Raw genomic sequence first — 20,627 nt, forward strand, 5'->3', positions numbered from 1 at the left:
TGGGGATTTTAACAAGGCAGATCTGAAAACAAGACTCCCTAAATTCTATCAGCATATCGATTGTGTAACCAGGGCTGGTATAACCCTGGATCCTTGTTATTCTAACTTCCGCGACGCATATAAGGCCCTCCCCCGCCCTGCTTACGGAAAAGCTGACCACGACTCCATTTTGTTGCTTCCAGCCTACAGACAGAAACTAAAACAAGAAGCTCCCGCGCTCAGGTCTGTTCAACACTGGTCCGACCAATCTGATTCCACGCTTCAAGACTGCTTCGATCACGTGGATTGGGATATATTCCGCATTGCTTCCAACAACAACACTGACGAATACGCTGATTTGGTGAGTGAGTTCATTAGAAAGTGCATCGGCGTTGTCGTACCCACAGCAACTATTAAAACATTCCCAAACCAGAAACCGTGGATTGATGGCAGCATTCACGCAAAACTGAAAGCGCGGACCACTGCCTTTAACCAGGGCAAGGTGACCGGAAACATGACCGAATACAAACAGTGTAGCTATTCCCTCCGCAAGGCAATCAAACAAGCTAAGCGTCAGTATAGAGACAAAGTAGAGTTGCAATTCAACGGCTCAGACACAAGAGGTATGTGGCAGGGTCTACAGTCAATCACGGATTACAAAAAGAAAACCAGCCCTTCTTTGCTCGCTTTGAGGACAATACAGTGCCACTGACACGGCCCGCTACCAAAACCTGCGGACTTTCCTTCACTGCAGCTGAGTAAAACATTTAAACATGTTAACCCTCGCAAGGCTGCAGGCCCAGACGGCATCCCCAGCCGCGTCCTCAGAGCATGCGCAGATCACCTGGCTGGTGTGTTTACGGACATATTCAATCAATCCTTATCCCAGTCTGCTGTTCCCACATGCTTCAAGAGGGCCACCATTGTTCCTGTTCCCAAGAAAGCTAAGGTAACTGAGCTAAACGACTACCGCCCCGTAGCATTCACCTCCGTCATCATGAAGTGCTTTGAGAGACTAGTCAAGGACCATATCACCTCCCCCCTACCTGACACCCTAGACCCACTCCAATTTGATTACCGCCCCAATAGGTCCAGAGACGATGCAATCGCAACCACACTGCACTAACCCATCTGGACAAGAGGAATACCTATGTGAGAATGCTGTTCATCGACTACAGCTTAGCATTTAACACCATAGTACCCTCCAAACTCGTATGAAGCTCGAGACCCTGGGTCTTGACCGCACCCTGTGCACTGGACTTCCTGACAGGCCGCCAACAACATCTCCACCCCGCTGATCCTCAACACTGGGGCCCCACAAGTGTGCGTTCTGAGCCCTCTCCTATACTCCCTGTTCATCCACGACTGCGTGGCCATGCACGCCTCCAACTCAATCATCAAGTTTACCAACAACGACGAGACGGCCTATAGGGAGGAGGTGAGGGCCCTCGGAGTGTGGTGTCAGGAAAATAACCTCACACTCAACGTCAACAAAACAAAGGAGATGATCGTGGACTTCAGGAAACAGCAGAGGGAGCACCACCCTATCCACATCGACGGGACAGTAGTGGAGAGGGTAGTAAGTTAAGTTCCTAGGCGTACACATCACGGACAAACTGAATCGGTCCACCCACACAGACAGCATTGTGAAGAAGGGGCAGCATTGCCTCTTCAACCTCAGAAGGCTGAATAAATTTGGCGTGTCACCAAAAGCACTCACAATCTTCTACAGATGCACAATCGAGAGCATCCTGGCGGGCTGTATCACCGCCTGGTACGGCAACTGCTCTGCCCACAACCATAAGGCTCTCCATAGGGTAGTGAGCACAAAGCATTACCGGGGGCAAACTACCTGCCCTCCAGGACACCTACACCACCCGATGTCACAGGAATGCCATTAAGATCATCAAGGACAACAACCACCCGAGCCACTGCCTGTTCACCCCGCTATCATCCAGAAGGCGAGGTCAGTACAGGTGCATCAAAGCAGGGACTGAGAGACTGAAAAACAGCTTCTATCTCAAGGCCATCAGACTGTTAAACAGCCACCACTAACATTGAGTGGCTGCTGCCAACATACTGACTCAACTCCAGCCACTTTAATAATGGAAATGGATGGAAATTGATTTAAAAAATGTATCACTAGCAACTTTAAACAATGCCACTTTTATGTTTACATACCCTACGTTTCTCATCTCATATGTATATGTAATTACTGTACTCTATCATCTACTGCATCTTGCCATCTTTATGTAATACATGTATCACTAGCCACTTTAAACTATGCCACTTTTATGTTTACATACCCTACATTACTCATCTCATATGTATATACTGTACTCGATATCATCTACTGCATCTTGCCTATGCCGTTCTGTACTATCACTCATTCATATATGTACATATTCTTTATCCCTTTACACTTGTGTGTATAAGGTAGTAGTTGTAGAATTGTTAGGTTAGATTACTAGTTGGTTATTACTGCATTGTCGGAACTAGAAGCACAAGCATTTCGCTACACTCGCATTAACATCTGCTAACCATGTGTATGTGACAATTCTATCAAATCATAGACTTAATTATAACATAATAACACACAGAAATACGAGCCTTAGGTCATTAATATGGTCAAATCCGGAAACTATCATTTAGAAAATAAAACGTTTATTCTTTCAGTGAAATAGGGAACCATTCCGTATTTTATCTAACGGGTGGCATCAATAAGTCTAAATATTCCTGTTACATTGCACAACCTTCAATCTTATGTCATAATTACCTAAAATTCTGGCAAATTAGTTAGCAACGAGCCAGGCGGCCCAAACTGCTGCATATACCCTGACTCTGGGTGCAATGAACGCAAGAGAAATGACACAATTTCCCTAGTTTAATATTGCCTGCTAACATGAATTTCTTTTAACTAAATATGCAGGTTTAAAAATATATACTTCTGTGTATTGATTTTAAGAAACGCATTGATGTTTATAGTTAGGTACATTCGTGCAACGATTATGCTTTTTTCGCAAATGCGCTTTTGTTAAATCATCCCCCGTTTGGCGAAGTTGGCTGTCTTTGTTAGGAAGAAATAGTCGTCACAGTTCGCAACGAGCCAGGCAGCCCAAACTGCTGCATATACCCTGACTCTGTTGCACAGAACGCAAGAGAAATGACACAATTTACCTAGTTAAAAGAAATTCATGTTAGCAGGCAATATTAACTAAATATGCAGGTTTAAAAACATATACTTGTGTATTGATTTTAAGAAAGGCGTTGATGTTTGTGTTTAGGTACACATTGGTGCAACGACAGTGCTTTTTTCGCGAATGCGCTTGTTAAATCACCTGCTTGGCGAAGTAGGCTATGATTCAATGATAAATTAACAGTTACCGCATCGATTATATGCAATGCAGGACAAGCTAGATAAACTAGTTATATCATCCACTATGTGTAGTTAACTAGTGATTGTGTTAAGATTGATTGTTTTTTATAAGATACGTGTAATGCTAGCTAGCACCTTACCATGGCTCCTTTCTGCAATCGCATAACAGGTAGTCAAGCCTGCCAGGCAGTCTCCTCGTGGAGTGCAATGTAATCGGCCATGATCGGTGTCCAAAAATGCAGATCACCGATTGTTATGAAAACTTGAAAATCGGCCCTAATTAAATCGGTCATTCCGATTAATCGGTCGACCTCTAATGCAAACCTCAGCAAAAACAGACAGAGCAAAGGGATGTCAGAGAGAGACAGGGGAGAGAGGGGGAAAGAGAGAAAAACAGAAGATTGAAATAGGGAGGAAAAAGAAAGCTCTCTCTCTCTCTCTCTCTCAAGCAGTGATAACTTGTCTTAACAACCAATGACACTAACCAGCCTAATGAGTTTACCTCTGTCTGATTAGTGCACAGCAGAATACCACTGCTGTATTGTAGAGTATGAGTCAGCTTCTCCTACAGTAATCCTGTACCCACCCAGCAGGGGCTGGCCAATTAAATGTTCATCTAATTTCCTCACTCTTCCCTGCTAATGGAAAAGTGTTCATGCTCCCTCTTCTTCCGCTTCCTCTCTTTTACTCTCCCTCTCATTCGTACTGCACCTCTCCATTTAGCTTTTCCTCACTTGCATTTGTCTTTCCTCATCTTGCTCTGGCATGCACATACACACACACACCTGACTCCTTTTCAATACACTTCCTGTTCCCATCACTCACACATGATCACAGAACTCTGTTTGCGCGGGCTGTTCTGGATGACTGGTGTGGAGGCCATGTTAAGGGTAAAGTTCATTGAGAAATAGTACGTACAGGAGCAATTAGGGTGAATTGCCTTCCTCAAGGGCACATAAACAGACTTTCCAATCTAGTCAGTTTGGCGATTCGAACCAGCGACCTTTGAGTTACCGACCCGACGCTCTTCAATGCTAAGGCTACCTGCCGCCTTGTTTCACTTCATTCTCTACAAGAAGATCAGCATATTGAGAAAAGTTACCTACCAAACTACAGGAAGAGAACAAGAGCTTTCACAATTCTTTCAGCTTTAAACAATTACACCGACGCAAACCAAGGGGTAAAGGGTGCAGAGATCAATATCACAAATGCCATTCGGTGTTGACAGCTGACAGTAGCAGCCGAAACATCTCTCACTCTGTCTGAGTGGCATGGGGTCCAAAGGTCTATTCAATAACGATGAATGATGCTTTTGACAAGCAGGCTTGATTGAATAAGGCTTGTAGAATGAGTTCCTCTCGGGGGAGAAAGAGAGGAGGGAGAGAGCGAGCGAGAGGAGAGAGAGAGAGAGAGGGAGGGAGGGTGGATGCACTAAGAGGAGGGTGTCATGTGAGAGCATACCCAATACCCACCTGGCATAGACACACATAGGACACACACTTTTCACACATAAGTCTCCTTCTCTAAACACTGCCTGTCACCACGGCAACGCAGAGAAAGCGTGTACTGTATGTTGTGGGTTGCGCAACTCCTCGAACAGAGTGTGGTCTGATTAGAAGGTGAGAGTTTTGATAGCATAGTGTCTGTGTTTAGAAACCTGTGAGTATCAGTGTGCAAAAGCAGGCCTAGTTCAGAAACCCCTAGCTTCTAATGTAGACGTCCAAGTACTAGACAGATATAATCAATACACTGTGTACAACACATTCTGAACATTATACTCTTTCCACATAGACTGACTGGGTGAATCCAGGTTAAAGCTACGATCCCTTATTGATGTCACTTGTTAAATGCGCTTCAAATCAGAGTAGATGAAGGGGAGGAGACAGGTTAAAGAAGGGTGTTTAAGCCTTGAGACAACTGAGACATGGGTTGTGTATATGTGCCATTCAGAGGGTGAATGGGCAAGACAAAAGACTTAAGTGCCTTTGAACGGGGTATGGTAGTAGGTGCCAGGCACACTGGTTTGTGTCAAGAACTGCAATGCTGCTGGGTTTTTCACGCTCAACAGTTTCCCGTGTGTATCAAGAATGGTCCACCAACCAAAGGACATCCAGCCAACTTGACAACTGTGGGAAGCATTGGAGTCAACATGGGCCAGCATCCCTGTGGAACACTTCCGACACCTTGTAGAGTCCACGCCCCGACGAATTGAGGCTGTTCTGAGGGCACCTAATCTCCATGTCCATCTCACCTGTAGCGACATGACACAGTGCAGACAGAGGGCGACCATGACCACTCCCAGCAGCAGGGCGGCGACGTTGCGCATGTCCCACAGTGACTCCACCAGGGGTATACTGCCCACCTGCCAGTCATAACACAGCACCGCGGGAGACAGCAGCAGCCACGCGTTGAACGCCAACAGGTAGCAGTAGGTCAGGAACCTAGAGGGAGAAGACAAGAGAACAGGAAAGAACAGAGAGAAATAGACAGAGAGAGAGAGAGAGGGTTCAAATGTTAACTATTGGTCACATTCTTACATTACATGTACAGGAAGTTGAATCGCACTGTATTCAATCACACGCTATGGTTGTTGACTGCAAACAGCCATTAAAGAACATCTTGTTCCTGTTCTGTTGGTCATCATGTCCTCCGTGAGTTTAGATATGTGGATATGGAACTCTATTCCCTCTGGTGCACTACTGTTGACCAGAGCTCTATGGGCCCTGGTCAAAAAGTAGTGCACTACAAAGGCCATACGGTGCCATTTGGGACGTAGAGGTCCGAGCGGCTGTGCTATTGATTCTGTCGCACTGGGGGAGCTACCTGAGACCATTCCATGGCCACGGACAGAAAGAGAGATAGGCCTGCTTGACTGAGCAGGAGACAGAGAAGAGAGGGAGAGAGGAGATGGGAGGAGTGGGGGAGTAGGGGAAAGTGAAAGGACTGGTAGCTGAGAGAGGAGAATGAGTAATGAAAGAAAACAGAGAGAGGGGAGCAGGAAGCGATAGAGAACACACACAGACACTCACACTGTTAAATCACTAAATGACTCTCCATTACAGCCCCTTATCATTTTGAACAGATAAGCTGGCTCCTCTATAGAAATGGAAAGGCTTCAGCTCCAGTCTGAGTGGGTGGCCGTTCCTCTACTCAAAGACTAACTGGAACAACAAACACAGGGCTGTAAGGAACGGTTCTGTATGAACTGCTCTGTAGCTGAAGCTATGACTGGAGATGAGTTAGTGAGTCCGGTATTTGGGATGGTGAACTGTAAGACAACACTTTCCAAATGAACATACAGTCGATTTGAAGTGAAGTGAAACTTTGATTTGACAAAACTGCAAATGGTTAAGGGAATATCTTTTGTACTTCATTGCATTGATAAAAATGAATCCTAACACCCACACAAATGCATGCTCTCTCACACACACACACACACACACACAAACGCATGCTCTCACACACACACACACACTCACACGCATGCTCTCTCACACACACACACACACAAACGCATGCTCTCACACACACACACACACACACACACACACTCACACGCATGCTCTCTCTCACACACACACACACACACACACACACACACACACACACACACACACACACACACACACACACACACAGAGAGACAGATCCCCTCTACCCACAACCCCCTCTCTCCCGACTAAGCATAACATGCACAGCATTTCCTAACATAGGAGAAGACACGGCAGGGAGAGAATGAGGGAAGGGAAAAGGGAGAGAGGAAAGTGATGCATGGATGAGAAAAGAAGAGATAGAGAAAGAAAATTAGAGAGTGAGTGAAAGAGAGAGAGAAATCAAGAAACAGAGAGAGAGAGAGAGATAGAGAGAGAGAGAGAGAGAGAGAGAGAGAGAGAAATAAACAGCCATTGAAAGAGAGAGACATCGAGACAGAAAAGGGAAAGAGGAAAGTGATGCATGTTTGGAAAAAAAAGAGAAAGAAAATGGGAGAGGGAGAAAGAGAGTAATCAATAAACAGAGAGAGAAAATGAGAGAAGGGGTGAGGGAGTGAAAGAGAGTACTCGAGAAAGAGAGAGAAAACGAGAGGGGGTGAGGGAGTAAAAGAGAGTAATCAATAAACAGAGAGAAAATGAGAGAAGGGGTGAGGGAGTGAAAGAGAGTACTCAAGAAAGAGAGAGAAAACGAGAGGGGGTGAGGGAGTAAAAGAGAGTAATCAAGAAAGAGAGAGAGAAAATGAGAGAGGGGGTGAGGGAGTGAAAGAGAGTAATCAAGAAAGAGAGAGAAAATGAGAGGGGGGTGAGGGAGTGAAAGAGAGTAATCAAGAAAGAGAGAAAAAATGAGAGAGGGAATGAGGGAGTGAAAGAGAGTAATCAATAAACAGAGAGAGAGAGAGAGAAAAAATGAGAGAGGGGGTGAGGGAGTGAAAGAGTAATCAAGAAAGAGAGAGAAAATGAGAGAGGGGGTGAGGGAGTGAAAGAGAGTAATCAATAAACAGAGAGAAAATGAGAGAGGGGGTGAGGGAGTGAAAGAGAGTAATCAATAAACAGAGAGAGAAAATGAGAGAGGGGTGAGGGAGTGAAAGAGAGTAATCAAGAAAGAGAGAGAAAATGAGAGAGGGAGTAAGGGAGTGAAAGAGAGAGAAAGTAATCAAGAAAGAGAGAGAAAATGAGAGAGGGAGTGAGGGAGTGAAAGAGAGTAATCAAGAAAGAGAGAAGAGGGAGTGAAAATGAGAGAGAGAGAGTGAAAGAGGGAGCGTAATCAAGAAAGAGAGAAGAGGGAGTGAAAATGAGAGAGAGCGACAACTAGAATGCTATTTGGCCCTACACAGAGGGTACACAGCGGCGGAATACCTGACCACTGTGACTGACCCAAAATTAAGGAAAGCTTTGACTATGTACAGACTCAGTGAGCATAGCCTTGCTATTGAGAAAGGCCGCCGTAGGCAGACATGGCTCTCAAGAGAAGGCTATGTGCTCACTGCCCACAAAATGAGGTGGAAACTGAGATGCACTTCCTAACCTCCTGCCCAATGTATGACCATATTTCCCTCAGATTACACAGATCCACAAAGAATTCGAAAACAAATCCAATTTTGAAAAACTCCCATAACTACTGGGTGAAATTTCACAGTGTGCCATCACAGCAGCAAGATTTGTGACCTGTTGCCATGAGAAAAGGGCAACCAGTGAAGAACAAACACCATTGTAAATATAACCCATATTTATGCTTATTTATTTTATCTTGTGTCCTTTAACCATTTGTACATTGTTAAAACACTGTATATATATAATATGACATTTGTAATGTCTTTATTGTTTTGAAACTTCTGTATGTGTAATGTTTACTGTTAATTTTTATTGTTTTTCACTTTATATATTCACTTTATATATTATCTACCTCACTTGCTTTGGCAATGTTAACACGTTTCCCATGCCAATAAAGCCCTTGAATTGAATTGAATTGAGTGAAAGAGGGAGCGTAATCAAGAAAGAGAGGGAAAGTGAGAGAAACAGCCATCGAAAGAGAGAGACATCGAGACAGAGAAAGAATAATAGAGAAAATTAATAGCAGTTGCTGACAGGTAGGTGATGGGAGGTTTGAGGACTGTAGCTGTGTCTCCTCGGTCTCCTGTGTTCCAGCATGTTCTCCCTGATCAAGAGTCCTGAATTCAGGTGTCAAACCAACCAGCTTAACAGCCTTAAAGGCTCACATAGTCATGATGTGAGGAGAGCACTCCACACCACTCAGCACAGAGGACACAGTATGAACTGCTCTGTAGCTGAAGCTATGATTGGAGATGAGTTAGTGAGTTCGGTGTTTGGGATGGTGAACTGTAAGACAACACTTTCCAAATGGACACATAGTCGATGTGGTTTGAGGTGTAATGAAACTTTGATTAGACAACACTGCAAATGGGAAAAGGCATATTGGTGTGCTTCAGTGCACTGAAGAAAATGAATCCTAACACCCAGACAAACGCTCACGGGCAGAAACACACACACACACACACACACACACACACACACACACACACACACACACACACAGTAGGGTGATGCTAGAAGTAATTTGCATGTGTGTGTGTTTCTGCATCCAAAATGGCACCCAGCCCTATCTCTGGTCAGAGAACATGAGAACACTGTGACACCCTATCAGCATCCTCCTCCCACTCAGAAGAGGAGCAGCTTCAGAGATATGCATAGATTACACATTGATTCTCTCTCTGCAGCAAAACAAGCTTTCCCATAGAATAGATAGGGAAAGTCAATTCTCCATTGATTTGGACAGGCGGGTTCAGATCGCCTGTTGATTTGAGAGGGGACGCAGAGTGAATATGAACTGCTGGTATATCATCGATTTATGGAGGAACATCTAATGCCGGAGGAAGCCATTAAGTGATCTATTGACAGATTCACCTAACCCCGTGCTATAGCAGATTGAGGGGAAATCCCTGCTGAATAGGAGGCTAGATATGTGCAATGGATGTACAGAATATCAACCTCATCCTTCTGTTTTTGCCACCCAGTCAGGCTGGCTATTGGAGAGAAAGACATACAGATAGACATGCACAAGCATGAACAAACATGTGCACACACACACACACACACGGCGACTGACAGAACCAGAGAGTTCAACATGGAGGAGTATGCTCACCAACTGCCATGATCAGACTGGAACGGGACATAGATTCAATTCCCCCCACTGCCCACAACCCGCCACTCCCCCCACTAAACACAACATGCACAGCATTTCCTAACAGAGAGGAGGAGACAGGGCAGGGAGAAGTGAGGGAGGGGAAAAGGGAGAGAGGAAAGTGATGCATGTTTGGAAAAAAAAGAGAAAGAAAATGGGAGAGGGAGAAAGAGAGTAATCAATAAACAGAGAGAGACAGAAGAAAGAGTGAGAGAAATTGAGGGAGTGAAAGAGAGAGAAAGTGAGAGAGGGAGTGAGGGAGTGAAAGAGAGAGAGACAGAAGAAAGAGTGAGAGAAATTGAGGGAGTGAAAGAGAGAGAAAGTGAGAGAGGGAGTGAGGGAGTGAAAGAGAGTAATCAAGAAAGAGAGAAGAGGGAGTGAAAATGAGAGAGAGAGAGAGTGAAAGAGGGAGCGTAATCAAGAAAGAGAGGGAAAGTGAGAGAAACAGCCATCGAAAGAGAGAGACATCGAGACAGAGAAAGAATAATGGAGAAAATGAATAGCAGTTGCTGACAGGTAGGTGATGGGAGGTTTGAGGACTGTAGCTGTGTCTCCTCGGTCTCCTGTGTTCCAGCATGTTCTCCCTGATCAAGAGTCCTGAATTCAGGTGTCAAACCAACCAGCTTAACAGCCTTAAAGGCTCACATAGTCATGATGTGAGGAGAGCACTCCACACCACTCAGCGCAGAGGACACTGACACACCAGAAAGACAAATACCCTTGAAATACACTCTCACACACACACACACACACACACACACACACACACGGGGGCAAACACACAGGTAAATAAATACATGCACGCACATGTGCAAACACACACACACACACACAGAGAGAAAAAGGCAATCACAGACAATGGCACTTGATGTTTAATGGATTAGAATGTGAGTTGCAGTATGACACTCAAGATTCTCAAAAAGCTTTCAGCATTACATTTGATGTACACACTCAACTAGGCAATTACACACACATACACACACACACACACACACAAATAGGCAATAACACACAAACACACCTGACCTTTATGAGAAACGAGAGAGGAATAGAAAACGCTAAATCAACAGAAAAGTCACTGGTCTGCAACATGGTCAGTTGAAGATTAAAACTCCAAAGCATGCACACGCACGCACGCACGCACGCACACACACACACACACACACACACACACACACACACACACACACACATAGCCATTAACCAGGCTGTGACTGTTGCACATAATTTGATAGTTAAAGCTCAAAAACCAAACCTATTATGAATCATTAGTTCTAAAAGAGACATGAGGGGTGCCATAATGAAGTTTGGGAGGGGCTGAGTGCAGGGAAAACGGTCACACGTGGTAGTATTGATAAGGGGAGGAACCGTTTAAGGCCCATATCTCTTAGCTCCCTGCCTAGCAATAAGGATGCAATGTGTAGCGATGAGGAGGAGACTCCGCCCAAGGTGGGGTATGTATACACTACCACGGGTGAGGAGGAGACTCCGCCCAAGGCGGGGTATGTATACACTACCACGGGTGAGGAGGAGACTCCGCCCAAGGCGGGGTATGTATACACTACCACGGGTGAGGAGGAGACTCCGCCCAAGGCGGGGTATGTGCACACTACCACGGGTGAGGAGGAGACTCCGCCCAAGGTGGGGTATGTATACACTACCACGGGTGAGGAGGAGACTCTGCCCAAGGTGGGGTATGTATACACTACCACGGGTGAGGAGGAGACTCCGCCCAAGGTGGGGTATGTATACACTACCACGGGTGAGGAGGAGACTCTGCCCAAGGTGGGGTATGTATACACTACCACGGGTGAAACCATGTCTTTGTCTAATGCAGCTGTATTGACCCTCTGGGCAGAATAAACTTGGTTTAAAGCTTGCATAGTGTCTGTTGAGTTTGTACTCTGAAAACTAGGACCTAACTAATTCATATAGAAAACAGCTACTTCTCCAGTCACCCGCGGTTGGTAAATCAGTCATATGAAGCTGTGACCGCAGTCCGCTTGTTTATTCAAATGAATCACTTAAGCACCTACACACGCACGCACTCACACACACAAACACACAGCTACTTCTCCAGTCCCCCGCAGTTGATAAATATGTCATATCAAGCAGTGACCGCAGTCCGCATGTTTATTCAAATAAATCACACAAGCACCTACACACACACACAGACAGACATACCTACACAACCTCACACACACACACACACACACACACACACACACACACACACACAGGGTAGATTGATGACAGAAGGGAGGGCGCTGTGATGAATTATAAATGGAATGGCAGAGAAACGCTGACATGATGGATAATCACTACTGCATCACCACAGATGGAGTGGGAATGAATAAACACAGACCACACACACACACACCAAGGACGATACACACACACACACACACACACACACACACACACACACACACACATAACTGACTGATTGGCAGAATAAAAAGGACACACACACTCTTCAAGGTTAGTCTCAATCCTCAGTATTCACTACGAGACACATCTCTTCATTAAAACATTATGGAGCACACTGACTGATGGATAGATAGACAGCAAATAGATAGCTGGCTGGATGGAAATGTTTGACACTAAAACGGACACTCTCCTTTCTCAATGACAAGAGCATCCTCGAGACAGTGCCAGGGAGAAAGGAGGGAAGGAGGGAAAGAAGGATTGGATGTAGGGTATGAAGAGATTTAGGAAGTACATTTTCCAGGTGGCCTTGCAAGAGCTAATTGACAGATGATCTGTTGCCAGAGGCCAGCTACAGTGTCTGCTACTGCAGATAGGGACCAGAACTCTACTGCTCACGCACTCTGAGGTCTACAACCATGGGGTAAGCCCTGAAGCCTGGGGAGTGGGTAGGAGGCTAACCCAGGGAGGGAGGCTGTTGTTTGGGTCTATTTGTGGTTCTATGTATATTCATAGCTTTTTATACAACTTTTAACATAGTGGTTACATGTAGCAGGAAATACGGTATCTTAGCATTTTAGCATTGAAATTGATTTAACATGTCTGTGATAGGGCTAGGAATAACCTGGTGAGCAGGTGAGGAGAGAAGGAGGCTGGGTTGTCCTGCTCCGAGAAGAGAGGCATGGAGCCGCCCATCAGCCAGAGCCTGAAGGACATGATGACCGCCACCTACAGGAGGGAGGAGTGAACAGCAGGACATTACCATTCAACTAGACCTACATTTAAAAATATCAACATAACAGTGAAATGGACCAAAAACTAACATCAAACCCGCATGCTTTAACATACACATTCAATGTATATAATGTTAACTGTACCGAACATAACATCAAACATGTGCTTTAACCTACACATTTAACATGATTACTATACCAAACAGATGTGTACTGAGATATAGACATAGTCTTAGTTGTAATGATTGTGGTTGATTCTCACATAGAGAGAGACGGCACAGGCTCGTTTGAGGAAGGGGACGGAGATTCTGTGAAGATCCTTGATCTTGGAGCCGGAGAGGTGCCTGGAACACAACAACACAGAGAGACGAAAGGTCAGAGAACGGACCTATAATGTTTGAGTCCGAGGACAGACACGTACAGTTGAATCCTCCCCCAGGGTTAATGGCATGTTTGGTCTCATCGGTTTCCTTGTTCACCCTTCCACATGTACACTCACTAATGGCATTGAGACTCCATAATGGGGGATAGAGGAGGATGAGAGGAGAGGAGAGGAAAGGAAAGGAGAAGGGAGGTGGAGAAAAGAGAGGGGAAGAGTATGAAGTGTCTTATATAACAGAGGTGCACAGACAGAGACCTGGGGAGAGAAAGAAGAGGAGAAATCGGCAGAGACCGATAAAAGAAAGACGGAAGGGAGAATATCTGCCAGAGCATGTCAATGAAGTGAGAGAGAGAGAGAGAGAACTCTGGTGTCTGGAACTCTGGTGTCTATCTAATGCTGCAGAGACATTAGAAAGAGAGAAGGAGAGTTTAAAAGAACAAGACAATTGCAAACGAGTGTCATTATCTTGTCACGATGTGTTTGTAAGCCTGTGCAATGCTGTGAAATGCATTCTAAAAATCCCACAGTCACTGAGGCAGCAACACAGAGAGAGAGAGAGAGAGAGAGAGAGAGAGAGCGAGAGAGACAGACAGAGAGAGAGAGCGAGAGAGACAGACAGAGAGAGAAGGGAAAGCAGGGAGAGAAAGGGGCGAGAGATTCCGAGAGTCGGTGACGCTCACACAGACAGAATTCCCGAGCATGGAATGTAAAGAGACACGTCGACCTTGGGAAACATTACGGATTTGAGCTGCGCTGAAGACAGATTTCACGCTGTGTAGAGGAATGAGATGTAACAGACAAACAAACAAACACAGAGACAGGTATTGTTGCGTTCTCAGACTTGGGCCTCTCCCTCTCCCCAAAGGCCTGATGGGCAAGAAGACATCACCACGCATCCAAACAGGATGTTAATTTGTCATGACAACTGTGACCGTGGTTTCAGGAAGGGATGAATGACGAGGTGGAGGGAGGGGGTAGTTTGGGGGTGGAGGGGAGAGACATTGAGATGTGGTTGATTGTTCAAGAGTAGAGTTGGCGCCACCTCCTCACACTGCTTAGTGATGCAGTGTGTGTGTGTGTGTGTGTGTGTGTATGGTCTGTCTTAGACATTATACACCAGGGATCAGTTACACACCATGGAAACGTAGACAAACAACACACACACACGTTTCTATATGAAGCACACACACACACGGGCTTGCAGGAAAAACCCTCCAAAACCCCAAGGAATGAATAACCATAAATAACCATCACTGTGTAACTACTCTCTGCTGGGTGAATAACAGTTCATTCACAACAGGCTATGCTCCAGGCGGCAGGAGCATTGGGCCAGTAACCGAGAGGTCGAAACCCCGAGCTGCCCTTGAACAAGGCAGTTAACCCCCAACAACTGCTCCCTAGTCGCCGATGACCTGGATTACGGCAGCCCCCCCGGAAGACTAATTTCAGTTGAATGCATTCGGTTGTACAACTGACTAGGTATCCCCTTTCCCTTCCAGTCATTTCTGTAACTCTCCTGCTAGGGGTGTGGTATTTCTATCTCCTCCTCCCATGCCATTAAGTCTGTCATCCTCACGTGCCACTGTTATTTATGCCCCCCTCCCCTCCCCTCCTATCAGCTCAGTGGGGAAAAAGGGCCTGGGGTGAAAGTGTTCTGTATAGGAGCTCTGGACCAATGGCAGCACATCTCTACCTTCATACTGACCTTCAAACCAACCACACTGTGTTTAAGGTACAGAGGGAAGAATTATATTCTGTCACACACACACACACACATATACACACAGGTCTGAGTTCTGCTTTCCACACATATCAAACAGGAATGAGTTATGCCTCTCTGCATGTGGGTGGACGTGTTTAACTATGCTTGTGGAGACCAGAAAGGTGTGTGTGTACCTAGTTCATCCCCAGTAGATGCGATGATACCCTGACACTTAACACAGTCTCATGTTACAATGGATTACGTTCTACATAGGGCTATCTTAGATGACAGCCCTGCACGAGGGAGGTGTGTGTGTGTGTGTGTGTGTGTGTGTGTGTGTGTGTGTGTGTGTGTGTGTGTGTGTGTGTGTGTGTGTGTGTGTGTGTGTGTGTGTGTGTGTGTGTGTGTGTGTGTGTGTGTGTGTGTGCGTGTGCGTGTGTGTGTGTGTGAGTACAAGGATGCAGCATTCATGGTTGATGAAGTGTCTGTTGGCTTGGTTGGCACACTCTCCTTCTCAGGGGCGACTGGACAAAGCAGTCTCCAGCGTCTGCCCTGCCTGACTTCTGTTCCTGTGGTGTGATGGGTGATGTAATGTGAAGGGCTACTCACACAGCTACAGTAGAGTAGAGGCCAATACAGGCAGGCCTTTGTCGCATTATGCAACGTGTGTGTGTGTGTGTGTGTGTGTGTGTGTGTGTGTGTGTGTGTGTGTGTGTGTTAATCTCTTGGTAGCCCTTGCCTGTGTCTGCTGCCTAATGTCTGCCCCACCCCTTCTACCTGCCCCATCCCATTCCTTCACTACAGAGAGGGGTTCCTGCCCCCCTCTTCCTCCCCCATAGAGGCCCCTCCACTGTCTACAGAAACACAATCATCTCCCAGGCTATTCTCCTCAATTGGGGAATAAATAAATAATCCCATAACACAAACACAATAGAACAGGAGTCCAGTGAAACTGTAGAAGGTCATCTGATTAGACCCTGCTGTAGGAAAGGACGCAGTGCTGTAGTAGCCTCTGTAATACATCTGAACACACCGTCCCCCTGTGTCTGTTCAGCAGAGATGCAAACACACACACACACACACACACACACACGGATGACAAGCGCGCACACACACACACACAGATGCGTATACGCAGAAGCTTTTACACACATGATTATTTAACACACACAGAAAAAGGGCACCATCTCTGGTCCGGGGACACTGGCTGACACAGACTAGGTGCTGTTTGTACAGCAGTCATGCTACATCTCTGTCCCTGCTGCTTCTCTGTGTTGAATAAGTGATGTGTTCTTTCCTTAATAATCATACGACGCGGAGTTCAAACAGGAGGGGAGATCAGAGACTGGGTGCTACGGCAACCACCCCGCGGGGCTGGCCCGACCCACCGCGCTCATTTATGCCCACAGTCTATTAACTGGACAGAAGGAAAGGAAGTACCGTATGGTGAGAATACGTTTCGGTGGAGACCGGAAAGACAACGTCATGCAGTGTTAGGTCTTGTATCAATGGTGTGAGGTAAGGCATGGTCAAACCAGTGTTTGGTAAGCTGACAGTCAACCAGATTCCTCAGTGTATCTTAAGAGTGGACCTCAAAACACTTTGTCAAGGAGTAGAAGGAAAAAGACAGATGGATAGGGAGTACACAAACACACACTATAAAATAGCTTTGGAGTGAAACACACAATAACCACACACACACACTAACCACACACACACTATAAAACGCACTACAAAATAGCTTTGGCGTGAAACACAGACTAACCACACACACACACTAACCACACACACAATAAAACACACACACTATAAAACACACTACAAAATAGCTTTGGAGTGAAACACACACTAACCACACACACACACACACACACACACACACACACTAACCACACACACACACACACAAAACACACACACTATAAAACACACTACAAAATAGCTTTGGAGTGAAGGAGGAACAGAACGTGATCGAGCAGAGAAGGGGTGTGTGAAACCTATACACACACACAGACACAATCTCACACACCCAAGAGACCACTTTTATCCTTCAAGAAAGGGATAAACTACAGCAAAGCGGTGTGGTTTGGATGCTGAATCATTGAGCAGTGACAGAGCAGACGATCCTGGAGGGAGGAGGAGAGGAGGAGAGGAGAGGAGGAGAGGAGGAGAGGATGATTGGGAGAAGTGGGGACAGTAATACGAGAGCTCTTAAATCCATGATGACTGTTTCCTTTGTTCAAATCCTGCAGGAGATGTCCTGACAATCTCCTCTGTTGCCGTTGCTTTAAAAACACACTCGTTATGTGATTCGGTCAGGGTCCCTCCCCCCCCGCCTTGTTCATTATGTCATAATCAAGATTAGGTTGCAGAGCTTTGAGAGCAGTGAAGCACAGAAATACATGTAACTGCAGCAGTACCCCAAACAACACTCTGCTAGATAGGGTCAAAGTCTGAATGATATAATCCCCAAGATAAAGATTAGGATTGGGCATCCTTACAGATATACAAAATTGTTTTACTGTGTGTGTGTGTGTGTGTGTGTGTGTGTGTGTGTGTGTGTGTGTGTGTGTGTGACATGAGGTCTGCCATAGGCTTGACTGCCAATGCTGACCAGTCATTTATCTCACACACACACACACACACACACACACACACACACACACACACACACACACACACACACACACACACACACACACACACACACACACACACACACACACACACACATACACTTCTTGCTTACCTATCAACTCTGCACAGACCTTTTAACGAGACCCTGAGGCCTAACATATTAAAACACATCTCTCCCATATTCCCCCAGCTTAGCCTCAATCTCACAATCAGCCTGTTTACTGAGAAACTTCTTGCTTTGCGTTTCTTTTAATCACTCCAGTTCCTCACATGAGCTGGAACTGAATGCTGTAGGGGAACTAAATTGAGAGGGTAGAGTGATTACAGACGCACGCACGCACGATTCATAACAGTACACGTAGCGCTCTACTGCTAGTCAGTTCCATTATTGACCAATCAGTGTACATTCAGAGCTAACCTGCTAAACTGAAATTAACACAGCTTCATGACAAAAGGCCCACAGCCCCAAATCACGCCAGACCAGGAAATGGGTTCCGCTATGCTGAGCCTACTGCTTCACGCTCATGAGGACAGAGGGCTCCATTTTGGCTCTGATTTAGGCCGTTTCCTCTCAGTGAGGAGGTCCTGTCATAGGGAGAGGGTTACTATGTGCTCCATTCTGTGGCTGCAGGATTCTACCTCATTCGTAAGGCTCCATGTGTGGGTGAGTGTGGGATGGAACTTGAAAGAGGTGTTGTAGTTTGGTCGTAGGCTTGCCCAGGTAATTGACGAAGGTGGTTGTGTATGAGAGAGGTTTTGTGTACACACAGTAGTGCGTGAGGGTGTTAGTGTGGATACACCTCCGCTTGCCGGGGAGGTATTGCTCCAGCTACAGTGTGTGTGTGTGTGTGTGTGTGTGTGTGTGTGTTCCCTGGGTTGTGTGAGGCAGCATAACAATGACAGCCCATCACAGCTGTGAGATAATAGGCAGGGGGAAAGAGTGCAGGAATACATGTACCAATCCCCTTCACCTCGTTCACCCGGGGATTTAAAAACAAAACGCTTTTCACATCAGTCTGATGTCCGCATTAATTCACTTCTGTCCATAAGCCACTGGAAAGCTCCTCGCATTTCATGGAAATATGGAATTAGATGCGAGAGAGAGAGAGAGAGAGAGAGAGAGAGAGAGAGAGAGAGAGAGAGAGAGAGAGAGGGAGAGAGTGAGAGAGTGAGAGAGAGAGAGAGAGAGAGAGAGAGAGAGAGACAGAGAGAGAGAGAGAGAGAGAGAGAGAGAGAGAGAGAGCAACCTGCACATGTCCTCTCTGCTTATTGTTAAATGTATGGTTATTTGTATGGTTATGTTGATACTTGATTATTGTTGTTACTGTTGTCCCGTTGACAACATTGATTATTATTATTATGTTAATTATGCAAATCTCCAAAATAAGCTTTGGCAATATGTACATTGTCACATCATGCCAATACAGCAAATTTAATTGAATTGAGAGACAGAAAGAGAAACATAGACAGAGAGGGGCAGTCACAGGGGCAGTCACAGGGGCAGAGAGAAAGAGAAGGGAGAAATGGAGTGACAGAGCCAGTGAGGAGAGGTGACCATGAAGGAGACAAAGTCCTGTTTAATACATGTCATGTCATGGAGAGAGAGAGAGAGAGAGAGAGAGAGAGAGAGAGAGCGAGAGAGAGAGAGAGAGAGGGGTGGAGAGAGAAAGAGAGAGCGAGAGAGAGCGAGAGAGAGAGAGAGAGCGAGAGAGAGCGAGAGAGAGCGAGAGAGAGAGAGAGAGAGAGAGAGAGAGAGAGAGAGAAGGTATTGTAATGCAGAGGATGGTGATGGTGCTGATGGCCAGGGTCAGCACCTCTCTAGTCCTCTTTAGGAATAGGAAGGCAGAGGAACGTGCCAGGAAAACCAAAAGACTCGGGCATTCGGGAAATGGTCACCCATGAATTCAACTGACAAATATGTTCCCATCTGCGCCTGCAGTATGTCTTCCATAGATAGAACTCAGGGACTTGAGTTAGATGATTGCTAAAGCATAAAGACCCCTCCCTGTCTGTTTCCCTTTCTATATCACCAGCAGGTTTCTTGAGGGTGGGGGTCCTATATGCTCTATGCTTTTGCAATCATCTCACTCAGGCATGAGTTCTATTTACAGAAGCCATGTAGGCAGTCACAGTAGGTGCTGTTATGTGGCCGTCTAACTACAACGTCCCTCTATAATGTCTCTAATAGGTGCACACTGCTATGGTATAGCAGGTAGGCAATCATTTGAACACACAGCACGGTTCACTCAGTTTCTCCTTTACCTACATAACCCACTTATATAATCATCTGAATCATTTCACATCTACACTAACATCTTTAACAATGAACATTACACACACACACACACACACACACACACACACACACACACACACACACACACACACACACACACACACACACACACACACACACACACACACACACACACACACACACACACACACACACACACACACACACGCACACACACGCGAGGCTGGTGGTACCTTAATTTTGGAGGGTGGGCTCATGGTAACAACTGGAGCAGAATCAGTAGAAAGGTATCAAATACATGGATTGATGCCATTCCATTCGCTTTGTTCCAGACATTATTATGAGCCGTCCTCCCCTCAGCAGCCTCCACTGACACACACACACACACTAGGGCTGTGACTAAACCAGTATCGCAATATTTTTTTCCATGGCAAACACAATGC

At 45.8% G+C, this 20,627-nt stretch overlaps 1 protein-coding gene across 1 annotated transcript in view; it reads right to left on the reverse strand.

Moving 5' to 3' along the window:
- LOC110501043 (protein O-mannosyl-transferase TMTC1) overlaps positions 1-20,627 on the reverse strand; it is a 100,251-nt gene that overhangs the window by 40,651 nt on the left and 38,973 nt on the right. Inside the window, exons 5-7 of the mRNA XM_036957509.2 lie at positions 13,469-13,550; positions 13,098-13,201; positions 5,607-5,796 (exon numbers count right to left, since the gene is read on the reverse strand). Of these exons, the coding sequence (XP_036813404.1) occupies positions 5,607-5,796; positions 13,098-13,201; positions 13,469-13,550 (376 nt within the window). The remainder of the gene's footprint in view (positions 1-5,606; positions 5,797-13,097; positions 13,202-13,468; positions 13,551-20,627) is intronic.

The sequence above is a fragment of the Oncorhynchus mykiss genome, chromosome 21 (genome assembly GCF_057628025.1).
Source record: "Oncorhynchus mykiss isolate SJ-2025 chromosome 21, ASM5762802v1, whole genome shotgun sequence".
NCBI lineage: Eukaryota > Metazoa > Chordata > Actinopteri > Salmoniformes > Salmonidae > Oncorhynchus > Oncorhynchus mykiss.